This window comes from Cebus imitator, unplaced genomic scaffold, assembly GCF_001604975.1.
Source record: "Cebus imitator isolate Cc_AM_T3 unplaced genomic scaffold, Cebus_imitator-1.0 Scaffold112, whole genome shotgun sequence".
NCBI lineage: Eukaryota > Metazoa > Chordata > Mammalia > Primates > Cebidae > Cebus > Cebus imitator.
In genome coordinates this window covers 1,387,323-1,409,991 of record NW_016107427.1, presented here as the reverse complement: position 1 = coordinate 1,409,991, position 22,669 = coordinate 1,387,323, and the positions used below count along the sequence as shown (strand labels likewise).

At 59.5% G+C, this 22,669-nt stretch overlaps 1 protein-coding gene across 3 annotated transcripts in view; it reads left to right on the top strand.

Moving 5' to 3' along the window:
• COL18A1 (collagen type XVIII alpha 1 chain) overlaps nt 1-22,669 on the top strand; it is a 104,675-nt gene that overhangs the window by 43,646 nt on the left and 38,360 nt on the right. For 2 of the 3 annotated variants that reach the window (XM_017538526.2, XM_017538525.2), the window contains exons 1-2: nt 4,977-5,625; nt 16,808-17,352. In XM_017538526.2, coding sequence (XP_017394015.1) covers nt 5,007-5,625; nt 16,808-17,352 — 1,164 coding nt within the window. In that variant the 5' untranslated portion in view covers nt 4,977-5,006. Of the gene's footprint in view, nt 1-4,976; nt 5,626-16,807; nt 17,353-22,669 lie in introns of those variants that run through there. The other variant, XM_017538527.2, reaches the window with a different exon arrangement.

The window sequence follows — 22,669 nt, the reverse complement described above, 5'->3', positions numbered from 1 at the left end:
CCCTTCAGTCCTGAGACGGGCCCCTTCCCCGACAGCTGGCCCTTCAGCCCTGAGACGGGCCCATTCCCTGATGGGCCTTTAGCCCTGAGACAGGCCCCTTCCCCGACAAGCCAGTTTCCTCTGTTCACATGTGGGTGTTTGTGCCTTTTTAAAAAAGGAAAATAAAAGACCACACTCTTTAGGAATCCAAACCAGACAGGCTAACAAGACAGGACAAACCCTGGCTCGGGGCAAGGTTGAGGCAGGGGAGGGCGAGACCTTCCTGGAGACCAGATGGGGCAGGGGGTGGGGGGCTCAGTTCTTGGCACCTGTATTCATGGTGGGTGGCGTCCCTCAGCCTTTGAAACTGTAGCAACTGCCTATGGCCCCCTCCCCCGCATCTCAGGCCTCCCACTGCATGCCAGGCCCCACCCCCGCCGCCCCGAGTCTCACGCCTCCCCTCGGTGTCCCAAGCCTCTGTGTCCCAGGGCTCCCACACACCCGAGTCTCAGGCCTCCTCCCTGCCCCACCCCCCGCCCCGTCCCAGGCCTCTCCTGAGTTCCAGGCCTCCCACCCCCACACCACGTCCCAGGCTTCCCACCCCCCGGCTGCATCCCAGGCTTCCCCACTGCATCCTAGGCCTCCACCCCTGCGTTCCCCCAGGCCTCCCCCCGCTGTGCCTACCCTGCACCCCGCTGCCAGCCTCTTCTGCGTTCGGAGCCTGTGGCTGGCTTGGCGGTGGCGAGCCCTTGATGGCTGTGTGGACCCTGGAGGCTGAGGGAGGAACCTGCTCCGTGGTGGGCAGCACCCCCTGTCTCCCGGGTCCAGGGCCCTCGTGGCTGCCCTGGCTCTGCAGGACGGCGCCATTGGGGGACAGCAGGTCCTCTGGAGGTGCGGGGTTCTGAGCTGTTCGCCTAGGCCTCAGGAGTAGGCAGGCCGTGATGACAGGAGTGGCTGTGTGCGGGCTGCCTGTGGCTGCAGCTTCCAGCGGGCATTTCCAGTGCCCTGGCCAGACGGCCGGCCAGCGGGGGCCGTGGCAGCACTGCAGCCTTCAGAGGACACCCATTTTCTCATCGGGTTACAGGGGATAGAGCAGGGCATCAACCCCAGATCAAGCCACACAGACTGGGGCAGGCTGTGATGATGCCCAGCCCAGCAGCGGGGCCAGCCTGGCTTCCAGGAACGGAGCCCATTCGCCCACCTGTTCTCATCACTAAGAGCAAGAGAAAGGATCCCACAGGCTCTGGGCCTGAGGACATGGCTGGGTGGCTGCATTGTGTGGTGCCACCTTTCTGGAATCCCACGGGGTTGGTGAGCCACGTTCTTCCCCAGCTCCCTGCTGGCCTTTGCAGGGATGATGTGCTTGTCTGCACGGGGTTCACTGAGGGAGCTGGGATTTTTTGTGGGAGCTAGGGTTCCCCGAGGGAGCTGGGGTTCACGTTGCTCTTGCTGAGTCGAGTGAGGAACCATGACGCGGCTGTGGAGGACCTTCCGTTTCTGCACTCCGTGGCAGGAACGCTCAGAGGGGAAGGCGATGGGATTTGAAGGCTGCTTCCTCTGTGAAATCTGACTAGGGGGTTGATCTCCAGCCTCAAGGCAGTAGGGTGATGGGACCTCAGACTAGGGCACTCGCCTGTGTCACCCAGGTTCCCTGCACCCCAATAAGGGGCCTCACCTGTCCTGTCGGCTCTGCTTGATCAGGGCCGTGGGCCCTCTTCCTCCTCAGCTTGGCTCCTCTCCGTGTGAGCTTCGTCACGTGCCTCCCAGCCGCCCCATCAGAGCCAAGCGGTCCCTGCCTCCCTGCAGACCCCAAGGTCCCTCATGACCACGTGGGTCCTCCGTCTCTAACCGGCTGGGGGCTGCACTCCCCCCAGGAGGAGCCGAGGAAAACTGCCAAGTGCTGCTCCTCCCGCCTCAGCTTCTCTGCTCCCACCACCGGAGGGGAAGAGGCCACCCTGACCCTGGTCCACACTGCTCATGGCACCGCCTGGGCACACAGACTCCTGGACGTGGCCATTTACCCGGAGCTGGGCAGGGGCTGGGGAGGAGGCCTGGATCCCTGGCTACACTGCTGGCAGGACTTGGGCGACACCAGGGTGCTCTCTCAGACTGCAGGCACATGCTGAGTGTGCTTGCCTGTGTGTGTGCGTGAGTGTGCATGAGCACCTGTGAGTGGTCATGTGAGCAGGCATGGCAGAGCTGGATATGTGCACGTGTATGTGTTGATGTGTGAGCATGTGTGAGCTTGTGAGTGACTTCACATGTGACACACGGCATATTGAGCATTCATAGGCACATGTATATGTGCTGTGTGTGCATGTGTAAACTTGTGTATGTGAGTATTCACGTGTGACATGCATGGCATAGCTGGGCACGCATATGGATGTGTATGTGTGTGCGTGTGTGAGCATGTATGTATTCACATGTGACATGGATACAATAGCTGGCATGCATATGGACATGTGTGTGTGAGCATGTGTGTACGTGTGAGCTTGTGGTGTGTGTATTCACATGTGACATGGATGGCATAGCTGAGCATGTGTATGCATGTGTATATGTGTGTTCATGTGTATGCATGTGTGTGTGAGCCTGTGTGTGTGAACTTGTGTGAGTATTCACATGTGACATGGATGGCGCAGCTGAGCATGTGTATGTGCATGTGTGTTCATGTGTGAGCTTGTGTATTCGTGTGACACAGATGGCATAGCTGAGCATGCATATGTATGTTCATGTGTGAGCATGTATGTGCATGTGTGATCGTGTGTGTGCATGTGTGATCGTGTGTGCGTGTGAGTATTCACATGTGACACAGATGGCAGAGCTGGGCATGACGTGCATATGTTCATGTTTGAGCAGGTGTGTGTATGCATGTGTGGTGTAAGCAGGTGTTTTTGTGTGAGCACATGTGCATGTGAGTGACGTGTGTGAGGAGGCTCACGTAGTAGCCACCCTTGCCAGGTGCTTCCTGGTGGGAACCGGATCCCAGGGGCTGAGCTGCACTGGCTGGGATTTCCAGGAGAAGGCTGAACGCGTGCTGCTGCTGAGGAGCTTGGAGGAGAGAACCCCGGATGATGGACAGGAGTCTCTCAAAGCACCTGAAGGTGGAGGGTCCTGGACAGTGGGCTGGAAGGGTGAGGTTGGGAGTTGGGGGCAGGTGAAGGGTGGAGGGAGCTGGGCACCCTGCAGATGCCAGGGTGGCACTTGGTGCAGTGGGGCTGCCGCCATCCTCCCAAGTGTGGCCCCAAGGGCTGGAGCTGCTGTCCTCCGCTGCCAGCCATCATCAGTCCCTTGCACCTGACTCTGCCTAGGAGCTGTATGTTGGGGGCGTGAATGCAGGGTCAGCCCAGCTGGCCAGTGACCCTCTGAGCACAGAGCTTTTGGGAAGGGGGCTGGGGGCATCCCCCACAGGTGGAGCCCAGAGTTCTCTCCCTGAGATGTGACGGGGGCGAGGGGGGCGGTGTCTGGAATTTTTGTTCGGAGACTTTCCGGAGGTGTGTTTAGGCACAAAATCCCATCAGCACAGTTGGTTTCCAAGCAAGGAGACTGTTCTCTGGGCATCTCTAAGATGAGTTTGAGCAGTGTGGGGATTCGTTTTGGGAGCCAGGCCTCGCTGAGACGACGTTTGCTTGTGGAATGCCAGTGCCTGCCCTCGAGAAGACGCTGCGCTCAGCTGCTTGAAGCCAGTCAGGGTCCGACGCAGCCCAGCCCTGCCCTGGGGACAGTTGTCTGACGGCTGCTGGGCATCCTGCCCTGGGGACAGTGGGGACAGCTCAGGACAGGTTGTGGGCCTGTGGCATCACAGCTGCTATCACTGCTCCTGACCCCAGCCCTAGGGGAGGGTGGCTGCGACACGTCACACAGCCCGGACGGGGCAGGGTGACGAGGGACTCTGGCTGGGGGAGTGGGCATGCAGAGCCCTCAGGAGGTAGACTGTGTGGTGAAAACTGTGGGCTAGTGCGTGTGAGGATGTGCACACATGTGAACATGTGTGTGTGAGCATGTGTGTGGTAATGTGTGTGCATGAATGTGAGTGATCACACCTGTGTGGGCTGCCTGGTTTCCCTCTGGCTCCACCTATAATGGCCTCCATGATCATGAGCTAGGTCCACAGGCTTGTGCCTCAGTTTCTTCATCTGGAAAATGGGCCGCACGTAGGTCCTCAGAGGGCATAGGGCACACAGCACCCACTGCTGTGCAGCCACCCACATGTCACAGCCCCGTGGGTCGCTCACTCTTGGACTCTGTCTAATCAGATCCTTTTGTGGACGGGGAGACTGAGGCAGGGAAGGAGGATGCCATGGTCCCGGCCCGTGCGCTGAGCGTGGCCAGAAGGCAGCATTCCTGCCCCGTCCCCGTTCCCGGGCTCTACTGTTGCCGGTCTCCTGGGCAGAAGGACAGGAAGGGCTGAAAGGGACATAGTCCCAGGCAGGTAAAGCCCAGGCTTCAAGGGGAGGCACAGCCGCTGAGAGGCTCCAAGCCCCTCCCCGGGATGTTAGAACTCGGGCAGCCGTTGCAACAGTGGAATTGGCATCGCAACAAGCTGAGCATTTGTTCAGTTCCAAGTTTACCATAGGCACAATAACTCCATGCCAGGCATCTCTGGGCATTCCGGGTCAGAGGGGGAGCAGGGGCTGGGGGCCACTGCCTCGGTGCCCCTGGGATGGGGTCCTGGCCTGGAACCCCCTCCAGAGACTCAGCAGCCCTGCCCAGCAATGCCTAGCGGAGCACGTTAGAACCGTGTGGACACTGAACACAGTGCCTCTCTGTCCTCATGGGGCCCAGGGCTGCTGCGGGGCCATGAGGAGGAAGGTGCGAACCCTCGGGTGCTGGAATCCTCGGGTGCTGCGCACCTTGATTCCAAGGCTGGTGCCTTTTTTTCTTCTGCAAGAGTGAAGGGTGGGAGACGAGCCACCCAGAGGCTGGGAAGCCTGCCTGGGGCGGGGAGGGCAGGAGGGAGGGAGCCTGGCTGGCTCCACCTCCAGGCACAGAGGCCTTCCGCCGCCCTCAGCTCCAGCTGCACAGCCCCAATGGCTCCCGACCCCAGCGGCCGCTGCATCCTGCTGCTGCTCTTGGGCTGCGTGGTGGCTGCCCAGGCCGACCTGCTGGACCTGAGCTGGCTATGGCCCAGTAAGGACACCAGCCACACAGCTGCCACAGTCCCCAAGCCCACAGCAGGCCCCACCACGCATGTGGCCCCGCAGAATGGTTCCACGGAGCCAGAGACAGTCCCTGGCAACCCTAAGCCATCCTCAGAGCTGCTGGAGGGTGGCCAGGACACCCCGACTTCTGCTGAGAGCCCCGACACACCGGAGGAGGACATTGCCGGCGTTGGAGCCGAGATCCTGAGTGTGGCCGAAGGCATCCGGAGCTTTGTCCAGCTGTGGAATGACACTACTCCCACTGAGAGCGTGGCCAGGGCGGAAGCGCTGGCCCTTGAGACTCCCGTGGACCCCCTCGCCCTCCCTGGGCCCTCTGATGCCCCCTGGGAGAATGGGACCGCTCTCTGGCCTGGTCGTGGTACTCTGAGCTCTCCAGGCCCCCACACGACCAAGGCTAGCACCCTGCCTGCACCCACCCTCTCGCCTCCCTCCCTGGGCAGGCCCCTGGCACTACTCACGGGGCCCCCAGGGCAGCTGCCGTCCTCAGGTAGAGCTTCTCTCTCCTCCTCGCTGGGCAGGGCGCCTCCCTGGGGAAGCCTCTTGGATCTGGATGACCCAGGACTCTGGCCCGCCGCCTCTGCTCCCGGCCCGCAGCTCCGAGGCCCTGACGTCCGCCCACGCACGCCTCTTCTGCATCCCCTGGTGACGGGTTTCCTGGGCCACGCGGCCCCCTCTGCCTTCTCCTCTGGCCTTCCGGGCGCACTGTCCCAGGTCACAATCACCACTTTAATCTGGGACAGCGGTGCTTGGGTCTCTCATGCGGCTGACTCTGTGGGGCCTGGTCTCACTAATCACTCTGCCCTGCTGGGAGCGGACCCCGAGGCCCCCTCCGGCCGCTGCCTGCCCCTGCCGACCTTTCTAACGGTCTGCGGACGCCTGGGCTTCTCGCGTTCCTGGCTGCCCAACCACCTCCACCACAAGAACGGCGAGCAGGTGCGGGCCGCAGCACGGGCGTGGGGGGGCCTGCTGCGGACGCACTGCCACCCCTTCCTTGCCTGGTTCTTCTGCCTGCTGCTGGCACCCCCCTGCGGCAGGGTCCCGCTGCCCGCCCCCCCGCCCTGCCGCCAGTTCTGCGAGGTCCTGCAGGACGCATGCTGGAGCCGCCTGGGGGTGGGCCGGCTGCCTATTGCCTGTGCCTTGCTCCCAACCCAGGAGGACGGGTACTGTGTGTTCATTGGGCCGGCTGCAGGTAACTGGCCGGCCCCGCCTCCCCACCCTTTCCTTTTGTCTTGCCAGGTAAGCTCGGTCGGGGCTGGCGTGAGCCTGGTACAGGCTCCCCCCACACCGAGTCTCTGCATTCAGGGCCTGCGGCCGTCAGGAGGTGGGAGAGCTGGGAGGGGGGCTCCCGTCTGGGGAGGAGGCTGGGGTCCAGACAGGAAGAGACCTGGAGGAACTGCCACTAACGTGCCTGGGCCAGCGGCTCCCTGGGTGTTTTAGTGCATTTAGTCCTCACCATGGTCCCGAGATACCTGCAGCCCCAAGTCACAGAGGGGAAACTGAGGCATGGGGCAGTGGCAGGACTCGCCCCAGGAAGCCGAGATTCCCGCCCAGGTGTGGCTGCGTCGTCCTTCCCCCTAAGCTTACAGTCGGATGCGCTTCCTGGGAGCCCCGGCGTGCTCAGGCTGTGTGCGCTGCTGCGTGGCAGTGCGGAGATGCTCACAGTGCGGGGAGGGAAGTCCAAAAGGCCTGTCCTGGGAGGGAGCCTTCCACGTCCCCCTCCCCAGCCTGGAGCACACCACCTCCTGCTGCAGTTGGGGCTGCTCCTGGGCCTGTGGAAACCTGCCCCATCACCACGTGGCCTGGCCCTGTTGCTTAAAGATTGTTTGGGGAGCAGGAAGAGGTGGGAAGGGGGACTGTCTTTAACCTCCCCAGGGGCAGGGGCAGCCCAGGAAGGACCCCAGCAGCTTCCTCCTCTGTGTTCAGAGGTGGACGGGGCCCCTGAGCTGTGCCTGCCCCATTTAGACTTTGCCTGCTGTGTGCACCCGGCAGCCTTGGCCAGGAGGGGCCACCCGGAGGCTGCGTCCCTGCAGGGTGAGGGGCTCCGTCTTCTGCTGTCCTTCCCGTGGTGCTGAGGGGAAGCGGCCTTGGTCCTTGCCCTTTGAGCTTTGGGACCAGGTTGGTGGGGGCTGTTGGTGGCTGTGCCAGACTCCCAGGTGGGGGTGCCTGTGGTGGAAATGTTGGTGGACATCCACCTGCCAGGCTCCGTGAGGGATGATTCCCCTGGAGTTTCAGTTCAGCGGCCGTTTCTGTCAGCAAAGCTCAGAGCCTCTACAGACCCAGTGCAGGGTCTACGATGTGGCCGGGCAGCCACGGATAGGGGAAGGACAAGTATTGACAGCAGGTGGTCCCAACCCACGTGGGCTGGAATGGAGGGGGAGGCAGTGGGGAGGACTCCGCAGGGTCAGGGCTAAGCCCTGAGGAGGGTCATAGGCACTGCTCTGGGGGGGCCTGGTGTGTGCAGGTATGGGGGCCCTGGTAGATGTGCCCCAAAAGCTTGGGGCTGGAGCTCTCCTGAGGCAGGGGGAGGTAGGGGCTGTGCCCGAAGCTTAGATGTCACCCCCAGGGCAGCTGGCACTGCCGCAAGCAGGCAGATTCCCGCGTCCTTCTCATGGTCCGTCCCTGCAACACCCAAACTAAGCAAGCAACAGCTGCCTCGCAAGGTCCCTCCTGCCCCACGGCCGCAACCCACCTGGTGGCCAAGCCCTGTTCCCCACCGAGCATGGGGGGTGGCAACCCTGCCCCTGCAGGAGCCGTCCTACCTGGAGGGGAGGGCCAGTGTCACGGAGCCCTAGCAGGCTCGAGCATAGCCCACTTCGTGCTGTGCAAGCCCACAGAGGTGGACAGGCCAGTGGCCGGCTGGGAGGGGAGACGCCAGGCCTGTTCACCTGACCCTGCCCTGGCCTTGCCCACTGAGACTATGGGATCACTCTGAACAAGAGCCGGCCTCAGGAGGGTGGCGGTCTCCTGGCGTCATGCTCAACTTTGTGGCTTGGGGGCTGGGGTCCGAGTGGGCTGTGAGGGCGAGGAATTTCTGTAACCGCAGCTGGCCCGGTTGGTGGCGTGGCCTGAAGGGGACTTTTCACTGAACATCTGGACAACTTGGCCAGGCCCCTGTTTGCGGGAGGCCATATCCCAGGCAGGGTCCTGGGTACTTGTCCATCTGTGTTCATGGCCCACCTGGCCTCTGTCCAGAGGTGAGCCTTGGGCCTCAGCAGGGAGCCCCTTCCCAGGTGTGGCCTGGACAGGAAGGTCCTGCTCCCTCTTCTGGCCTCTCAGCTCATCCCCAGCCTAGGCTTCTTTCTGCGGTGAGCCCTCCTGCTGGGCCCCCGTGTTGGGCTACACACCCAGCCCTGGGCGAGGGGCAGGAGGAGGAGGAGGAGCCCAGCCTCCCATGTTGGTGCCTGACCCCTCACGGCTGGCTGTGAGGCCCTGAAACTGGGGGTGCTGGGCTGTGAACATGGAGGCCTCAGTGGCATGTCCAGGCCCCAGGGTCAGGAAGGACATGCCCCCAAGGGGAGAGAATCGGGAGGCCCTGCTGCCTCCAGCCCTGCTCCATCTCCGGCTCCCCCTCCACCTGGTCTGGATACTACACTGAGTGTCCACCCCACTGCTGCCCCGCCTCCAGAAGAGCATGGGGTGCGGCTGTGCTGGAGCGTGGGGGGTGCTCAAAGGGAGGGTGCACCCGTGGCCAGCACACAGGCAGGGACCCTGTGGAGGGTTTTACTGTGTCATGGGCTTGTCCCTCAGGCCCACAAGAAGGGGAGTGAGGCCCCCACACAGGAGAGGGAGGCTCTCCTTCCTGCACCTGCCAAGGGTGAGTGAGCAGGGTTTGGACTTGGGCTACCCAGGACACTGCCTCCAGGAAGCTCCTGGGCTGTCCCCGTGGGGCTCTGTGACTGACAGAACTCAGGTCACGAGGGCTGTGGGAGCGTCACCACACCACAGCAATGGGTGCTGGCGCTCTGTACTTTGCTCTCTACGCCCCTCCTGAGCCCTCCCAAACCCCTCCTGGCCCCTGGGACCATGGCAGAGGTGAATGGTATTTCTAAGGAATCCTACAGACGGGCGGCCTCTGACCTGGGAGGTGGGTATTGTCCCTGTTTACAGGTGAGAAGCTGAGGTCTAGGAAGGGCAGATTCACCTGCGTGCCGCAAGTGTGGCTAGCAGGAAGCGAGCCTCGAGGAGGGTCCGGTGGCCTGGCCCTGGAGCGCTCTTCAGCATCGCAGCTGATGCAGGGCTAGGAAGCCCCCAGCCAGGGGCACCCGGAGACCAGCAGGTGCCTACCCTCATGGTGCAGGCCGTCTGATGAGGGGCAGGGGCCGGTGCTGGGATGGACAGTGTCTGTGCACAGAGTGGGGATCAACGGGGCCCAGCTGCTACTAGGATGCTCGGGAGGCAGGTCTACACACGCCGGCCAGGTCGCTCCTCTCAGATGCACAAGCCTCATGATCTTGGCAAGTGGCGCACAGGCCCTGGGCTGGGGCTTCTGTGCTCCCCTGTCTCCACCCCATCACTGGATGTTTGGAGGTCAGTGGGAGGCCACGGCAGCCACAGGAGCACACGTGGTCACATCACCATGATGGCCCTGAGGGGCTGTTTCTTCATAGCTGCTCCCTACCTCGTGGGCCCGCCACTGGCACACAGGTGTCTGTACACGGTGCTTACCTCTTGCTCTTTTAATGAAATGTAGAACTTGAGAAAATGTTCCTGTACCTTAAAACGCTTCAATTTACTTGACGTTTCCACATAACTTTGGTTGAAGGAGAGAAGACCAGTCCGTGGAGAACAACATGCTTCTCTCTCACCGCTTGGCACCTTACAGGTCTTTTTTGATGATGCAGGCTAAGCTTCTCATAGATTTTCCATGCCTCCCAGATGCACCAAGAGTGACTCAGCATTGAACTGCTGCTGTAGTGTCCAGGGCCCACCTGTGCCTGTTGGGTGCCGTTGTCTGTGGGTTCAAGATCTTGTGTGATCCTGAACCAGACACAGAACGAAAAGCACAGCATTCCAAATGGGGCTCCCTGCCGGTCCTTACATATATTTGAGTTTCATATATGTTTAAAGTAGACAATGTTATGATTGCCATAGTCAAGCTAGTTGTTGACATCTGTCACTTCAACTGGTTACCGCTGTGTGTGAGCGTGGTGAGCACACTTACGAGCTGCTCAAGCTTCAAGTGCCGTGTGCAATACCGTATTCTAGCGGCAGTCACCATGCTGTATGTGAGACCTCGAGAACTTACTCGTCTTGCGTAACTGAAACTTTGTACCCTTCAACCAACAGTCACATTTCCTCCTCTCTGTGAGTTGGCCTGGGCTGTGCCCTGGTGGCATTCCCAGATAAACAAAAGCAAAGGGAGTAATTGCCTCTAGACCTTCCCTGCAGGAAATGGTCCAGTAGTCCAACAGGCAAGATGAAAGGACACCATTGCCTGTGCATGGAGTGGGGTGCAGCTGTGCCCCATTGTACCCCACTCTGTGCATAGGTACTGTCCATCCTGGCGCTGCCTCTCATCAGATGGCCTGCACCATTAGGGTGGATGCCTGCTGGTCTCCTGATGTTCCCCTGTTGGGCACTTGCTTGTTCTGCATCTGCTGCAATGCTGAAGAGCCAGGCTGCTTGGCCCCCTCGAGGCTCCCTTCTTGCCAGCCACACCTGTGGCGTGCACACACATTTGTCTTTCCTACACCTCAGCCCCTGACAACCACCATTCTATGCTGCTCCTGTGAATGTGACCTTTTCAGATCCCACGTGTAAGTGAGATCATGCACTATTTGTTTCTGTGCCTGCCTTATTTTCTTTAGTTTAATGTCCTCCAGGTTCGTTCATAAAAAGTGCAGTTACAAACTTGTTGCGATGCTGGCTTTATAGTTACTCTTGTGTTTATGTTTTTTGAGACCTTTGTTTCTTCATGTGACTTACTGACTAGGACTCTTTTTCATTTCACCTTCTGGACCGTTTCCTGCAGGGTAGGTCTAGTGCCAGTTAACTACCTTAGCTTTTGTCTATCTGGGAATGCCAATTTCTTCCTCACTTTTGAAGGACAGTGTTGCTGGATGTAGGACTCTTGGTGAACAGCTTTTTTTTTTTTCTTTTAGTACATTGAATATATTGGTTCACTGCCTCTGGCTTCCAAAGCTTCTGATGAGAAATCTACTGATAATCTTATTAAGAAGTCCTTGTATGTGATCACCTGCTTTTTTTTTTTTTTTTTTGCTGTTTTCAAGATTCTCTCTTTGGTTTTTGAAAGTTTGATCATAATGTATCTTGGTGTGGATCTCTTTTGAGTTCATCTTACTTGGAGTTCCCTGAGCTTCTTGACTGTTTATGTTAATGTCACTCATCAAATTTGAGAAGTTTTCAGCCATTATTTCCTCAGATAGTCCCTCTGCACCTTTCTTTTTCTCTTCTCCTTCTGCAGCTCCCACAGCATGCGTGCTTTCTTATCTCTTGATGGTGGCTCACATGTCCCTTGGGCTCTTTTCACCTTTCATTCATCTTTTGTCTTTGATAATTTCAATTATCCTATCTTCAAGCTCATTGATTTATCCTTCTGTCTGCTCAAATCACCTTCCAACTCCTCTAGTGATGTTCTTAATTTCAGCTGTTGTACTTTTCAGTTCTATAATTTCTTTTTTCTTTTGAGGTTTTTACTCTTTATTGATATTTCCATTTTGTTCACACATTACTTTCTTGACTTTGACAGTTGTTTTAAAGTTTTTGTCTAGTGGATCTGCCCTCAGGTCTTCTGCAGGAACAGCTTCTGTTGATTTATTTTTCTCCTTTAATGTGCTATATACTTTATCACTTTGTGTGCCTTATGATTTTGCTTTAAAAAGCAAACATTCGAATTCAGTAATGTAGCTTTGGAAGTCAGTTCTCGCCCTTCACCAGCATTCACTGTTTCTGTTACTTTAAAAAGAAATTGTCTCTGTGCCAAAGATCTCCCTGAGGTGTGAACGTCGGGTCTTCTTGGGTCTTTCCCTGGGTGCGTGCAGCCACTGTCTAATTTTCCTCTTACGTGCTGCTGTTTTTCAATGTCCTCTTTTTTAGTGTTTGTGTCCCAAAGGAGGAATAAGAGAAAAATGAGGGAGAAAAAACAGTGCCAGCCCTCCAAATCCCCTTGAAGTCACTTCAGCTGGATGGGGAAGCTTTCAACCACAGAGGGGATGTAAAGTGATGGCCCCAGCTTTCTGTCTGAACCTCCCTGATCCCACGCAACCTGATGAGACCACAGGTTCTCGACATCTGCAGGGCAGGGCCCTTTTTGCTGTCCTGTTTCCCACAGCTGTGTGGGTGCTGCTCCTGAACACATGCATGGCACCTGCTGTGGGAATGGGGGTGGGGGTGAATGTGCAGCTGCCACTGTGCTAAGAGCTGGGTGCAGTGAAATTAACCACCCGTCATTGTCCAAGCCTTCCTTTGGACGTTGCAAACTTTCAGTAGACTCTAGAGTTGCGAAAGAGTTCTGAGACAGATTCTGCCCCTGCACTTGTTAATTGGTTGGGGAGATGGATTCCTGGCGCTTTCCATCTGCCATTTCCCAGAATACTCCAGAGTCATTTTCAAACACGTTTCTTTCCGTCAAGAAATCAAGTCTTGGCTGGGTGCGGTGGCTGATGCCTGTAATCCCAGCACTTTGGGAAGCCAAGGAGGGGCAGATCACCTGAGGTCAGGAGTTCAAAACCAGCCTGACCAACATGGAGAAACACCATCTCTACTAAAAAGACAAAATTAGCCAGGCATGGTTGCACATGCCTGTAATCCCAGCTACCCAGAAGGCTGAGGCAGGAGAATCACTTGAACCTGGGAGGTGGAGGTTGTAGTGAGCCGAGATTGCGCCATTTTATTCCAGCTTGGGCAACAAGAGCGAAAGTCTGTCTCAAAAAGAAAGAAAAAGAAATCAAGTCTTGAGCAGCATCGTTGTTGTATCATGTGCAGGTGTCCAGCCTGTATGCCAGCCAGCTAGGTCAAGTGCAGGGGAAACTCCCTATGGGCACCTTGGCTGTGTCCAGAGCTTAGAGACTGGAGCTCTGAGAGAACTGGGCTGGAGCCCAGCCCCGATGGAGCCTCTAGCTCTCAGGAAGAGACACACCTCTGGGAGTGGTGTGACCACGTTTCCAGGTTACTCAGCCCTGGGGATTGAGGTAGTGGCCTGGCACTGGGGCAGGGGCGGATCCCACAGTCCCTCAGTGGAAGCCCCAAGCCCCCCGTTTTCCTCTCTCCCTCTTCCCGGGTTGGGATTTGGGAGATGAGATCTTCCTGGTGGCTGGAATCTGTCCCAGAAGTCAGCAGCTCACCATGGGGCCCCAAGGCTCCCTAAGATAAGGCAGACCCTTGGTAAGACCCCAGCTGCACATGAGGGGGCGGAACGCAGCTCCCGAGCCCCACGCTCCGTGGCACCTGCGTGGTCAGGTCGGGGCATGTGTATGTCCCTCCATGGGTTCGCACCAATTTGCATATAGGTATGTAGCTATCCATTCCAGCTGTAAGAAATTGCCGCAAATTCACTGGCTAGAACCACCACAGATGTCTTACCTTTCAGTTCTGCAGGCCAGAAGTCTAATACCAGTTCACTGGGCTGAAACCAGTGTTGTCAGGGCTGGGTCCCGGGGGGGGCTCTGAGGAGAAAACGTTTCTTGACTTTTCTAGCTTCCAGGAGCTGTGGGGGAGGGCAGGGGGCCAGGCAGCTTTGGATCTCATCCTCAGGAGCTTTTCAAAGGAGCAGCAGAGACTCCATGCCCTGTGCCCTGGGGGTCAGGCTGGGCTGGTTCTGGGGAGTGGCTGGAGCGCCTGGTGCTGAGTACAGGTGGGCGTCCACGGGGTGCATGTGTCGGTGGGTCTCTGAGGGTCTGCCCTTTGCTTTGAGGCCACGGCGGCTGTCAGGGATGTGGGACATTGTGTGTGACCCTTGAGGACTGGCCTGGCTGGAGCCCACTGCCCTGTGGGAGGGTGAACATTGCTCTGGGTGGATCCAGGACTGGCCTGGCTGGAGCCCACTGCCCCGTGGGTGAGCACTGCTCTGGGTGGAGTGCCCACTTTGGGGAGAGGGAGGGTCTTGTCCCTGGAGGTGTTCAGACAGAGCCAGGGACAGGATTCACAGGAGGCCCCCCAGCCAGGCCGTGCAGGGTGAGGCTAGGGGTGATGGTCCTGGGAAGTCTGGCTTATGGAAGAGGGGCTTTGTCTCGGGAGCTGCTGCGGAAGGAATGGACCTCCTGTCCCACTAAGATAAGGGACCCAAGGGAGGGGCAGGGTCAGTGGGCACTGGTACGGGAACAGCGGAGGGTGTCTACCAGAGGCCCTGCCCCTCGCCTGTGGGGAGGATGCCGGCTTCCCTGATGGTCCTGGTGTTTAAAGGGGCCTCTGTCAACACACACAGGTCTCCAGAACCATCCACATTTCTGGCTGGCCTGATTCCTATGTGGGAAACAGTCTTGAACAAGGCAAGCGCCTTGATCCCAGCAGGAGGGGCCGCCCCACCACACCCCACTCCGGAAGGCTGAGCTCTCAAAGCCAGGCTCTGGCACTCGCTGTTTGGATTCCGGAGCATCTGAGACAGCTGGGCCCGCGCCTTGGAGAGTGGAGGCTGCGCCATTCTCTGCCCATCCAGCATCTTAGGGCTGGGCATTGGGAAGCTGACTTCTGAAGGGAGCCACCAGGAGTGTCATGGAGAGGAGACGGGACAACTTGGGAAGGGCTCGCCTGTCCTGGGGTCCCTGGGGCCGCTGGCATAGCGTGCTGGTGGCTTCCAGCCCAGGAAGGTGGCAATAGCCGCATCCTGCTGTCCCAACTGATGTTGGAATGTTCTAGGAAGGGTGGCAGGGAAGTTTCTCGAAGGTGAACTCAGGGGCATCTGGGCGACAGAGTCTTGTTTCCTGGTGTTAGCGCTACCTTGGCACGGACATGTGGGGCCTGGGCACTTCTGATAAGAAAGGATCATTGTAACAGCTGCCGGGTCTGAGGGGGACGTGACCGCTGGCTCCTAGAGTCCAGACTCCCTGTCGGGACCCCTCTGCCGCTAGCCTCGGGGCGCAGGCCAGGCTGCTGTCCACAGAGACCATTGTCCATTCTGCACCCAGCCCTGCTTCCTGTCGGCATGAGGGTGGGGCCCACAGGGAGTCCAGGCCGCCACACTGCCTCGTGCTGGAGTCAGGGCCACGTGGGGCAGTGATGGCTGCTGGAGGTGCCCGCGGGCGGGTGTCTGCTCTCTTGTTTCCTTTATGTTCTGTGTTCTGTGAGCTCTTCGGAGGCACTGCTTCCCTCGTGAAGTCCAGGCTCAGCACTTCTCCCGTCTCTGGCCCCAGGTCAGCCTGGCTGTGGCAGGTACATGCATGCACACGTATGTGCGCTCACCCCCGCCTGCCTCAGGACACCCAGGCGTCAGCAGCCCCTTCCCACAGGAGCGCTCAGAAGGAGCCAGCCTGCCGCACAAGTGTCCCGGGGTGCCCGTCACACTCTGGTGAAAGCAGACCTTGTCCAGCCTCTCTGGTGTCTTGGGAGGAGGCCTTGGGGCAGGGCCCTGGCCCAGACTGTGGCTGCGAAGCCTGGGCTCTGCCTGGCACAGTGGGTGTGCTGAGAAGTGACTGCCGAGCGGGGCCTGTCCTTGAGTGGGTGCCGACTCCCTCCATGGGCAGGAAACGAGGTGTGAGAATGCCGGGCACCACGGCTGCGTCTCTGGCGTGGGCTCCCTGGAGAGGAATGGACAGGGCTGGTTCTGACTCTGGGCTACTGAGTTGAAGTGAGGTTGCTCTCAGCCTGGGCAGGAAATAGTGGAGTGAGTCGCCGCGCCCATAGCAGTGAGGCTGGTGGGGAGACTGTGGTGCTGGCAGGTGCGCCAGGTGGGCTGCCCCTCCCAGGTGTGATGGTGGCCCTGAGGGAAAGCAGCACGGGGGTGGGAGCCACGGCTTGTCTGTGCCACAAGATGCGTGGCCCAGTGGGTGAGTCCCCGACAGCGCTGGGTGAACCCCATCCGATGTCTCAGAAGCCACGCAGACCCACAGCCAAGGCGGCCTCTCCGGGCCAGGCCCCACCTGCAGGCTCTGTGCTCCCATGGCTTTGTCCGCCGTGCTCCCGCCATAGCCGAGCCTTGGAAGAGCATTGGGGTGTGGAGCCAGCCTCCTTCCTTCCCTGCAGTGGAGCTGAGGCTCTATGGTGGCGGCCAGGCTGGGGTGCTGGCCGGGGCTGCTCTGGCAGTCTCAGAGTGGGCGGGCAGGGCACAGGGCCGGGAAGGGGGCTGCCAGCGGGCCACCTGGCTACTGTTGGCATCCGGCCCAAAGACGTAGGCCAACCCCTCGCAGCTCCTTGCTCCAGCAGGGGTGCCAGCCAGTCCCTGGCACCTTCTCCCCCGTGGCTGCGTCCATCCCTGGGTTCCCTGCTTTGGGCCATGAGCTCAAAGCAGGGAAGGGGCCCTGTGGATACCATGGCCCCTGAAGATAGGTTTCTGCACGGAGCGTGCCCGTCGTTTGGGTATGAGTAAACCAGGGTGGCCGTTGAGTGGCCGGTGGGTGGCTGAGCCCAGGGGATCAGGGCAGGCTGCCAGGCGTGTAGAGAGCCCTCCCAGACTCAGTTTCCCCTTTATGCCCCTGCTGGCTGCCTCTCCAGGCTGCCTGGGTGGCCCCCAGTTCAATTCCACGTGGCCACCTCACCGGGTGTCCTCCTTTTTGCAGAGAGCGTTGGCGAGGAGGTGGGGCTGCTGCAGCTCCTCGGGGACCCCCTGCCCCAGCAAGTCACCCAAACAGAAGACCCTGATGTCGGGCTGGCCTACGTCTTCGGGCCAGATGCCAACAGCGGCCAGGTGGCCCGGTACCACTTCCCCAGCCTCTTCTTCCACGACTTCTCACTGCTGTTCCACATTCGGCCAGCCACGGAGGGCCCAGGGGTGCTGTTTGCCATCACGGACTCAGCACAGGCAGTGGTCTTGCTGGGCGTGAAGCTCTCTGGGGTGCGAGACGGCCATCAGGACATCTCCCTGCTCTACACGGAGCCGGGCGCAAGCCAGACCCACACAGCCGCCAGCTTCCGCCTCCCCACCTTCGTTGGCCAGTGGACGCAGTTAGCACTCAGCGTGGCTGGTGGCTCTGTGACCCTCTACGTGGACTGTGAGGAGTTCCAGAGAATGCCGCTCACTCGGTCCTCACGGGGCCTGGAGCTGGAGCGCGGCGCCGGGCTCTTTGTGGCTCAGGCAGGAGGAGCGGACCCTGACAAGTTCCAGGTAACCCTCACTGTGCCGTCGCTGGGGGACTGGAGCAGCTGGGTTGGGGTGAGGTGGGGGTGGCCACTGGGACAGGGACGGAGCTGCAGCCAGAAGAGGAGAGCCCCCACTCAGCTGCGGTCAGCCCTGGCCTCCAGCCTGGGCCTCTGGGTTCTTGGCCGGCCTGGCTGGGGTGGCATTCATGTTCTTGATTCTCTGGCTCCTGGGCCCCCTGGAAGGGTCACCCTGGGCTTCTGTGGTTTCTCCGAGACCCCGAGGCCCAGCCCAGGTGGGACCCTTTGGATGACCTTGTAACTAGACATCCACCCCAGCTGTGACCTGGAGATCCCCCCATGCCTGTGCCAAGCAAGCCCCGTGGTGAACTGGGGCTCCTGGTCTCTGACTGGCCGGTTGGGGAGTAGGGACCAGGCCCAGCCCCACACCTCATGGCCCCGAGGAGAATGAAAGCCGAGGCTCTTGTTAAAAACAATGAATGATCCAGAGCTGGCAGCAGAGGGTCTTGACCTCAGCAGGGTCCCTGTGGTGGACGGACACCTGCCGGGAGCAGGTGCTCAGTGTGGCCCTGCAGCTCGGTGCCTTCACAGGGTGCACAGCCCCAGGCCGCTGATACTCCACGTGTGGGTGGGATGTCCCCAGCGGTGACGGCACATGGCCGTCTCCACCCGAGTCTCCCTGGGAAGTCCCTCCAATGGGCCTTCATTTCTTGGGGCCAAGGGGGTGGACAGAGCCCTAAACCAAGGTGGGGTCTGGGTCCAAAGCCCCCGCATTTCTGGGAACCTTTGGCTGGGAACAGCCACGTGGGTGGCCTCAGCTGAGGCCATCTCACAGTCCCCGAATTCTAACATTCAAGCTGGCCTGCAGCTGCGACGCCCCTACCCTCGTGGTCCACAGAGACAGAAGGTTAATTATTGCCCAGACAAGGGCTGTTTGTTTGAAGTTGTTCTAAGTCCTGGCATCTGGGGGTTCTGACAGCTGACCTTGCACCTTTGTCAGGAACTTTTAACCCCGATTGCACAGGAGCCGCTAGGATGTTGACACCAAACTGGGCTTCTTTGTTTTCCCTCGATCACAAGCATGATTACTGGGAAAGAGGTCAGAGTCCCCTCCTTGTGAGAGGCCATGTGTTGTGTGAATCCCCTGGCGTTTCTTGCTTGGTGGAATAAAGTCACCCGCGTGCTGCTGGCCTGGGTGGGGTGCTGAGGGCGGCGTGCGGCTGGCCTGGGTGGTGTGCTGAAGGCTGTGTGGGTTGATCTATGTATCAGGTCCCTGCAGGCCTCAGGTATCAGGAGCTTTCTCTTTGGGTCTTAGGTGAGATTCTAGCTGGGGAGGGGAGGAGCATGCGTGTGTGGAGAAGAAGAATTGTTTAGCACAAGACTTTCTCAGACTTCTGAATTGTGGTTCTTGGGAAAGAAACATTCAAGTTGTGTGACTCACACATTTTGGCAGAAATAAGCACAGAGCTTTGGGTGTGGGGAGGAAACCGACAATTCCTCCTTGTCAGCCTCTCCACGAGCCGCACCACCCCCGATGCTGCCATGGAGGGTGCCTCGGACGCCCGACCTCGGCTGGGTCCGACAAGCCCTCTGTGGCTTTTATTGTGTCTCGTCGTGAGCGTCCTTGGCTGTCATTAGCCGTTTTGGTTTTCCTTCTGTCAGCGGCTTCTCCTGGGACCTCACGCCCCTCCAGCTGCCACTGCTTCCTGATTTCCAGGGCTCCGAGGCCGCAGTGTGATGGGAAGCATTTTCCTGCTCTTCCCTGACATGATGCCCATGATCCCTCCATGTGTGATCTCCGGATTTCATAACTTTCAGTCCCAAGTCCCTCAAATATTTGCAACGGGCCTGTGGCTTTTGCACTAGTGTGCCTGCCCCAGCCCTGGAGCCCCTGGGCACTCACAGGCTCAGCGCACCTCTGCCCTCTGCAGCCACCGCCCACCTGAGTACCCTGCAGCCCTGTGCAGAAGGCGCTGGTGACCTCGGGCTCTCTCAGGACTAGAGTGCTCTGGCGAAAGAGCATGGTGGCCGCCAGTCGGGCGTTCAGGGCCTCGAGGGCCTCTCCGGATAGTGTGTGTCTGTGTGGGGATCGATGTCAGGAATGCCCAGGCCTTCCCCTGCACCAAGACCACCCAAGATGTACCCCAGCCCAGGCTACCCAGTGGAGAAGTGCAATGTTCTAGAATATTCAGCACCCCTCCCTGCAGTGTGAAGCTGAGAATCACTGGTAGTTTCTGAGGGAAACCTGTGCTCACCCAGGAGTCCAGGGGTTCCACCCCCTACGCATGAGTGCACACGCATGTGCATACATGATTTCATGCTTGCATGTGTGCATGCACTCATGCACGTGTGCACACACATTCAGGCCCCACGCCTGACCCACACCCAAGCCACCTCAATGACCAGACCCCATAGGCCCATGCAGGGCTGCTGCACCTCTGTCCCGAGGTTGTCCCTTCCCGGCTCTGCCCCTCCCTGGGTTCCCCCACAACCTCGGCCTGGGAAGCTGGGCTGAGAGTGGCCGGGCCTCGCTCTGACCCGGGCTGTTCCAAGGCCGCCCGGATCTCCCACTTGCTGAGGACTCTGCAGGGCAGTGAAGACAGCGGCAGAGCCTGCACGGGCTGGGCTGACAGCAGGGAGGCCTGAAGGGGTGGCTGAGGCCACCACAGGGCCCTATGCAGACACCTCCCGGATGCTGTCTGCGCTGGTCTGGTTGAAATGGGGGCTGATGGCACCCATTGGTGGGCACCCTCGGCATATCCGAGCACTGAGAACGCCCTGAGGAGACACGTCCCAGTGACTTCCTGGCTGCCCCCCATCCCCCCGTCGCGGCCTCCTTCCTGAGGTGCAGTTGCTCACAGCCTGGGCTCATTCCACGTCAGCGCTGGCTGCACTCTCCCCGGACGCCCCGTGGGCTGGCTACCGTCTGAAGCTTCCTTGGGCACCTCCGGGTCTGTGCTGGTCCCACCCAGCTGCACCAAAACTGTCCGGAGCTTCCGATCATCCTGGGCAGACTGGGAGCGAGTGTGGCCAGGGAGGCGCTCCACGGCCACAGTGGACACAGGATGCCCTGGGGGACTGTGGAGAGGGGCCCCGGAGCTCAGCCTGCAGAGCTGAGGCTGGATCTTCCTGCCACCGAACCTCCAGCCTTTCACCTTCTGCATCCCAGTGGCTGCTGCTTCCGCCACCTTCGGGCACCAACCCAGTGATGAGGAGCAGGGCGTCCCTCAGTGTCGGCCTGTGATGGCCCCAGCACTCGTCTCATGCCGTGAGCTCAGCCCCTAGTCGGGGAGCAGGGCGTCCCTCAGTGTCACTGTGCCTGTGATGGCCCCAGCATGCCCCATGCCGTGAGCTCTCCATGTTTGTCGGCAAGAGGAGGAGACCCTGGCAAGTTGGGAATCGGCCTGAAATTGTTGTGAAAATTACAGAACTGTGGCATGTGTGGCCCTGTCTCCCCCACACCAGGTCCCCAGTCGCCTGCCAGAGCACACCTAGGTATATGTTCCAGCACACTCACTCGCACAGACACGCACACACGCTCGTACAGGCACGTGCACACACATGTACCGGCACACACACACACACAGGCACGCACACAGATGCTTGTACGGGCATGCACACACATGCTCGTACAGGCATGCACACACATGCTCGTACGGGCATGCAAACACACCCACAGACACACCTACAGGCATACACACACGCACAGGCACACACATATGCATCGGCACGCACACACACACAGGCATGCACACGCACAGGCACACACACGCAGGCACGCACACAGGCACGTACGCACACACACAGGCACACACACACACAGGCACGCACACACACACAGGCACACACATGAACTGGCACGCATGCACACACACAGGCATGCACAGGCACACCCACCCACAGGCATGCACACACACAGGCAGGCACACATACACATTTGCACAGGCACACACATGCACAGGCACACACACACGAGCACAGGCACGCACAGGCACACACACACAGGCACGCACACACAGGCACACCCACCCACAGGCATGCACACACAGGCAGGCACACACACACTTGCACAGCCACACACACACAGGAATGCACACACACACAGGCACGCACACACACAGGCACGCAAACACACAGAGGCATGCACACGCGCACAGGCAGGCACACACACTTTCACAGGCACACACACGAGCACAGGCACGCACACACATGCACAGGCACGCACACACAGGCATGCACACACGCGCACAGGCATGCACACACAGGCAGGCACACACACTTGCACAGGCACACACGTGCGCAGGCATGCACACACATACAGGCACGCGCACACATGCTTGCACAGGCACGCACACATGCACACAGACCTCGCTGTCAGCATAGGGGAGGCGGGCGTGGAGGCAGCACCTGGAGCTGGGGTGGAACGGATCCCAGGAGGCCCTAGCTCTCCCGAGGAGGGGCCTGAGCGGTGCCCTGAGTGAGGAGCTGGGGCACACGGGGCGTCTGGTGTTGCAAGCTCCCAGCACATGGCTCCAGTGGCCCAGGGAGCAAAGGCAGCATTGCGGCACAGCCTCGGAGCCTGCCGGCCCACAGCTGGAATGGCGCCTATGCTTCTGGAAGGCTGGAAAGCATGAAAAGAGACTTCGTGACACGTATAAATCATATAAAATTCCGGTTTTGGGGTCCAAGGATACACTTTCGTTGGAGCGGCCACGCCTGGTCTTTTCCTTGTTGTCCGTGGCTGATTTCACAGGAGAGCGGCCACAGATTTCAGGAGATGGGAAGCCTTCAAAACGGAAACCACGTCCTGGCCTTTCCAGAAAAGCTGTGCTGACCCCTGACCCAGAGCCTCCCACTACGAGAGCTATGATGATGTGTCTCCTAGCGTGGATGAAATACGGTCTCGAAAAAGTACACAAAAATGATTAAAATGTTAAATAAAAAATGAAGAAAATACTAGAAACCCATGTGGACAAGCCTGTCATTTCCCCATGGGGAAAGACTTTTACAAAGTGTCCGTCGGACCACGGGCACACGGCAGAGACTGGGTGCCAAAGGCGGCAGCCCGTCCCAGGTTTTGGGGCCCAGCCAGCGTGGGAAGCCCCAGGCTCCAGTGGGCCTTGCAGGCTTGGCTCTGAAATCTGGGCTGGGATTCAGAAGCTACAGTGTGGGCGGAGGCCTTGGTCACGTGCGTGGCCCCCACGTGGCAGCCCCTCTTCCTGCCGGAGCTACTCCCTGCATCCTCTCCCTCGGCAGGTGGCTCACATGAGATCCAGGACGTTGTGTGCTCCCGTGCCCCTGCCCAGTGTCCCCATCCCGTGTCT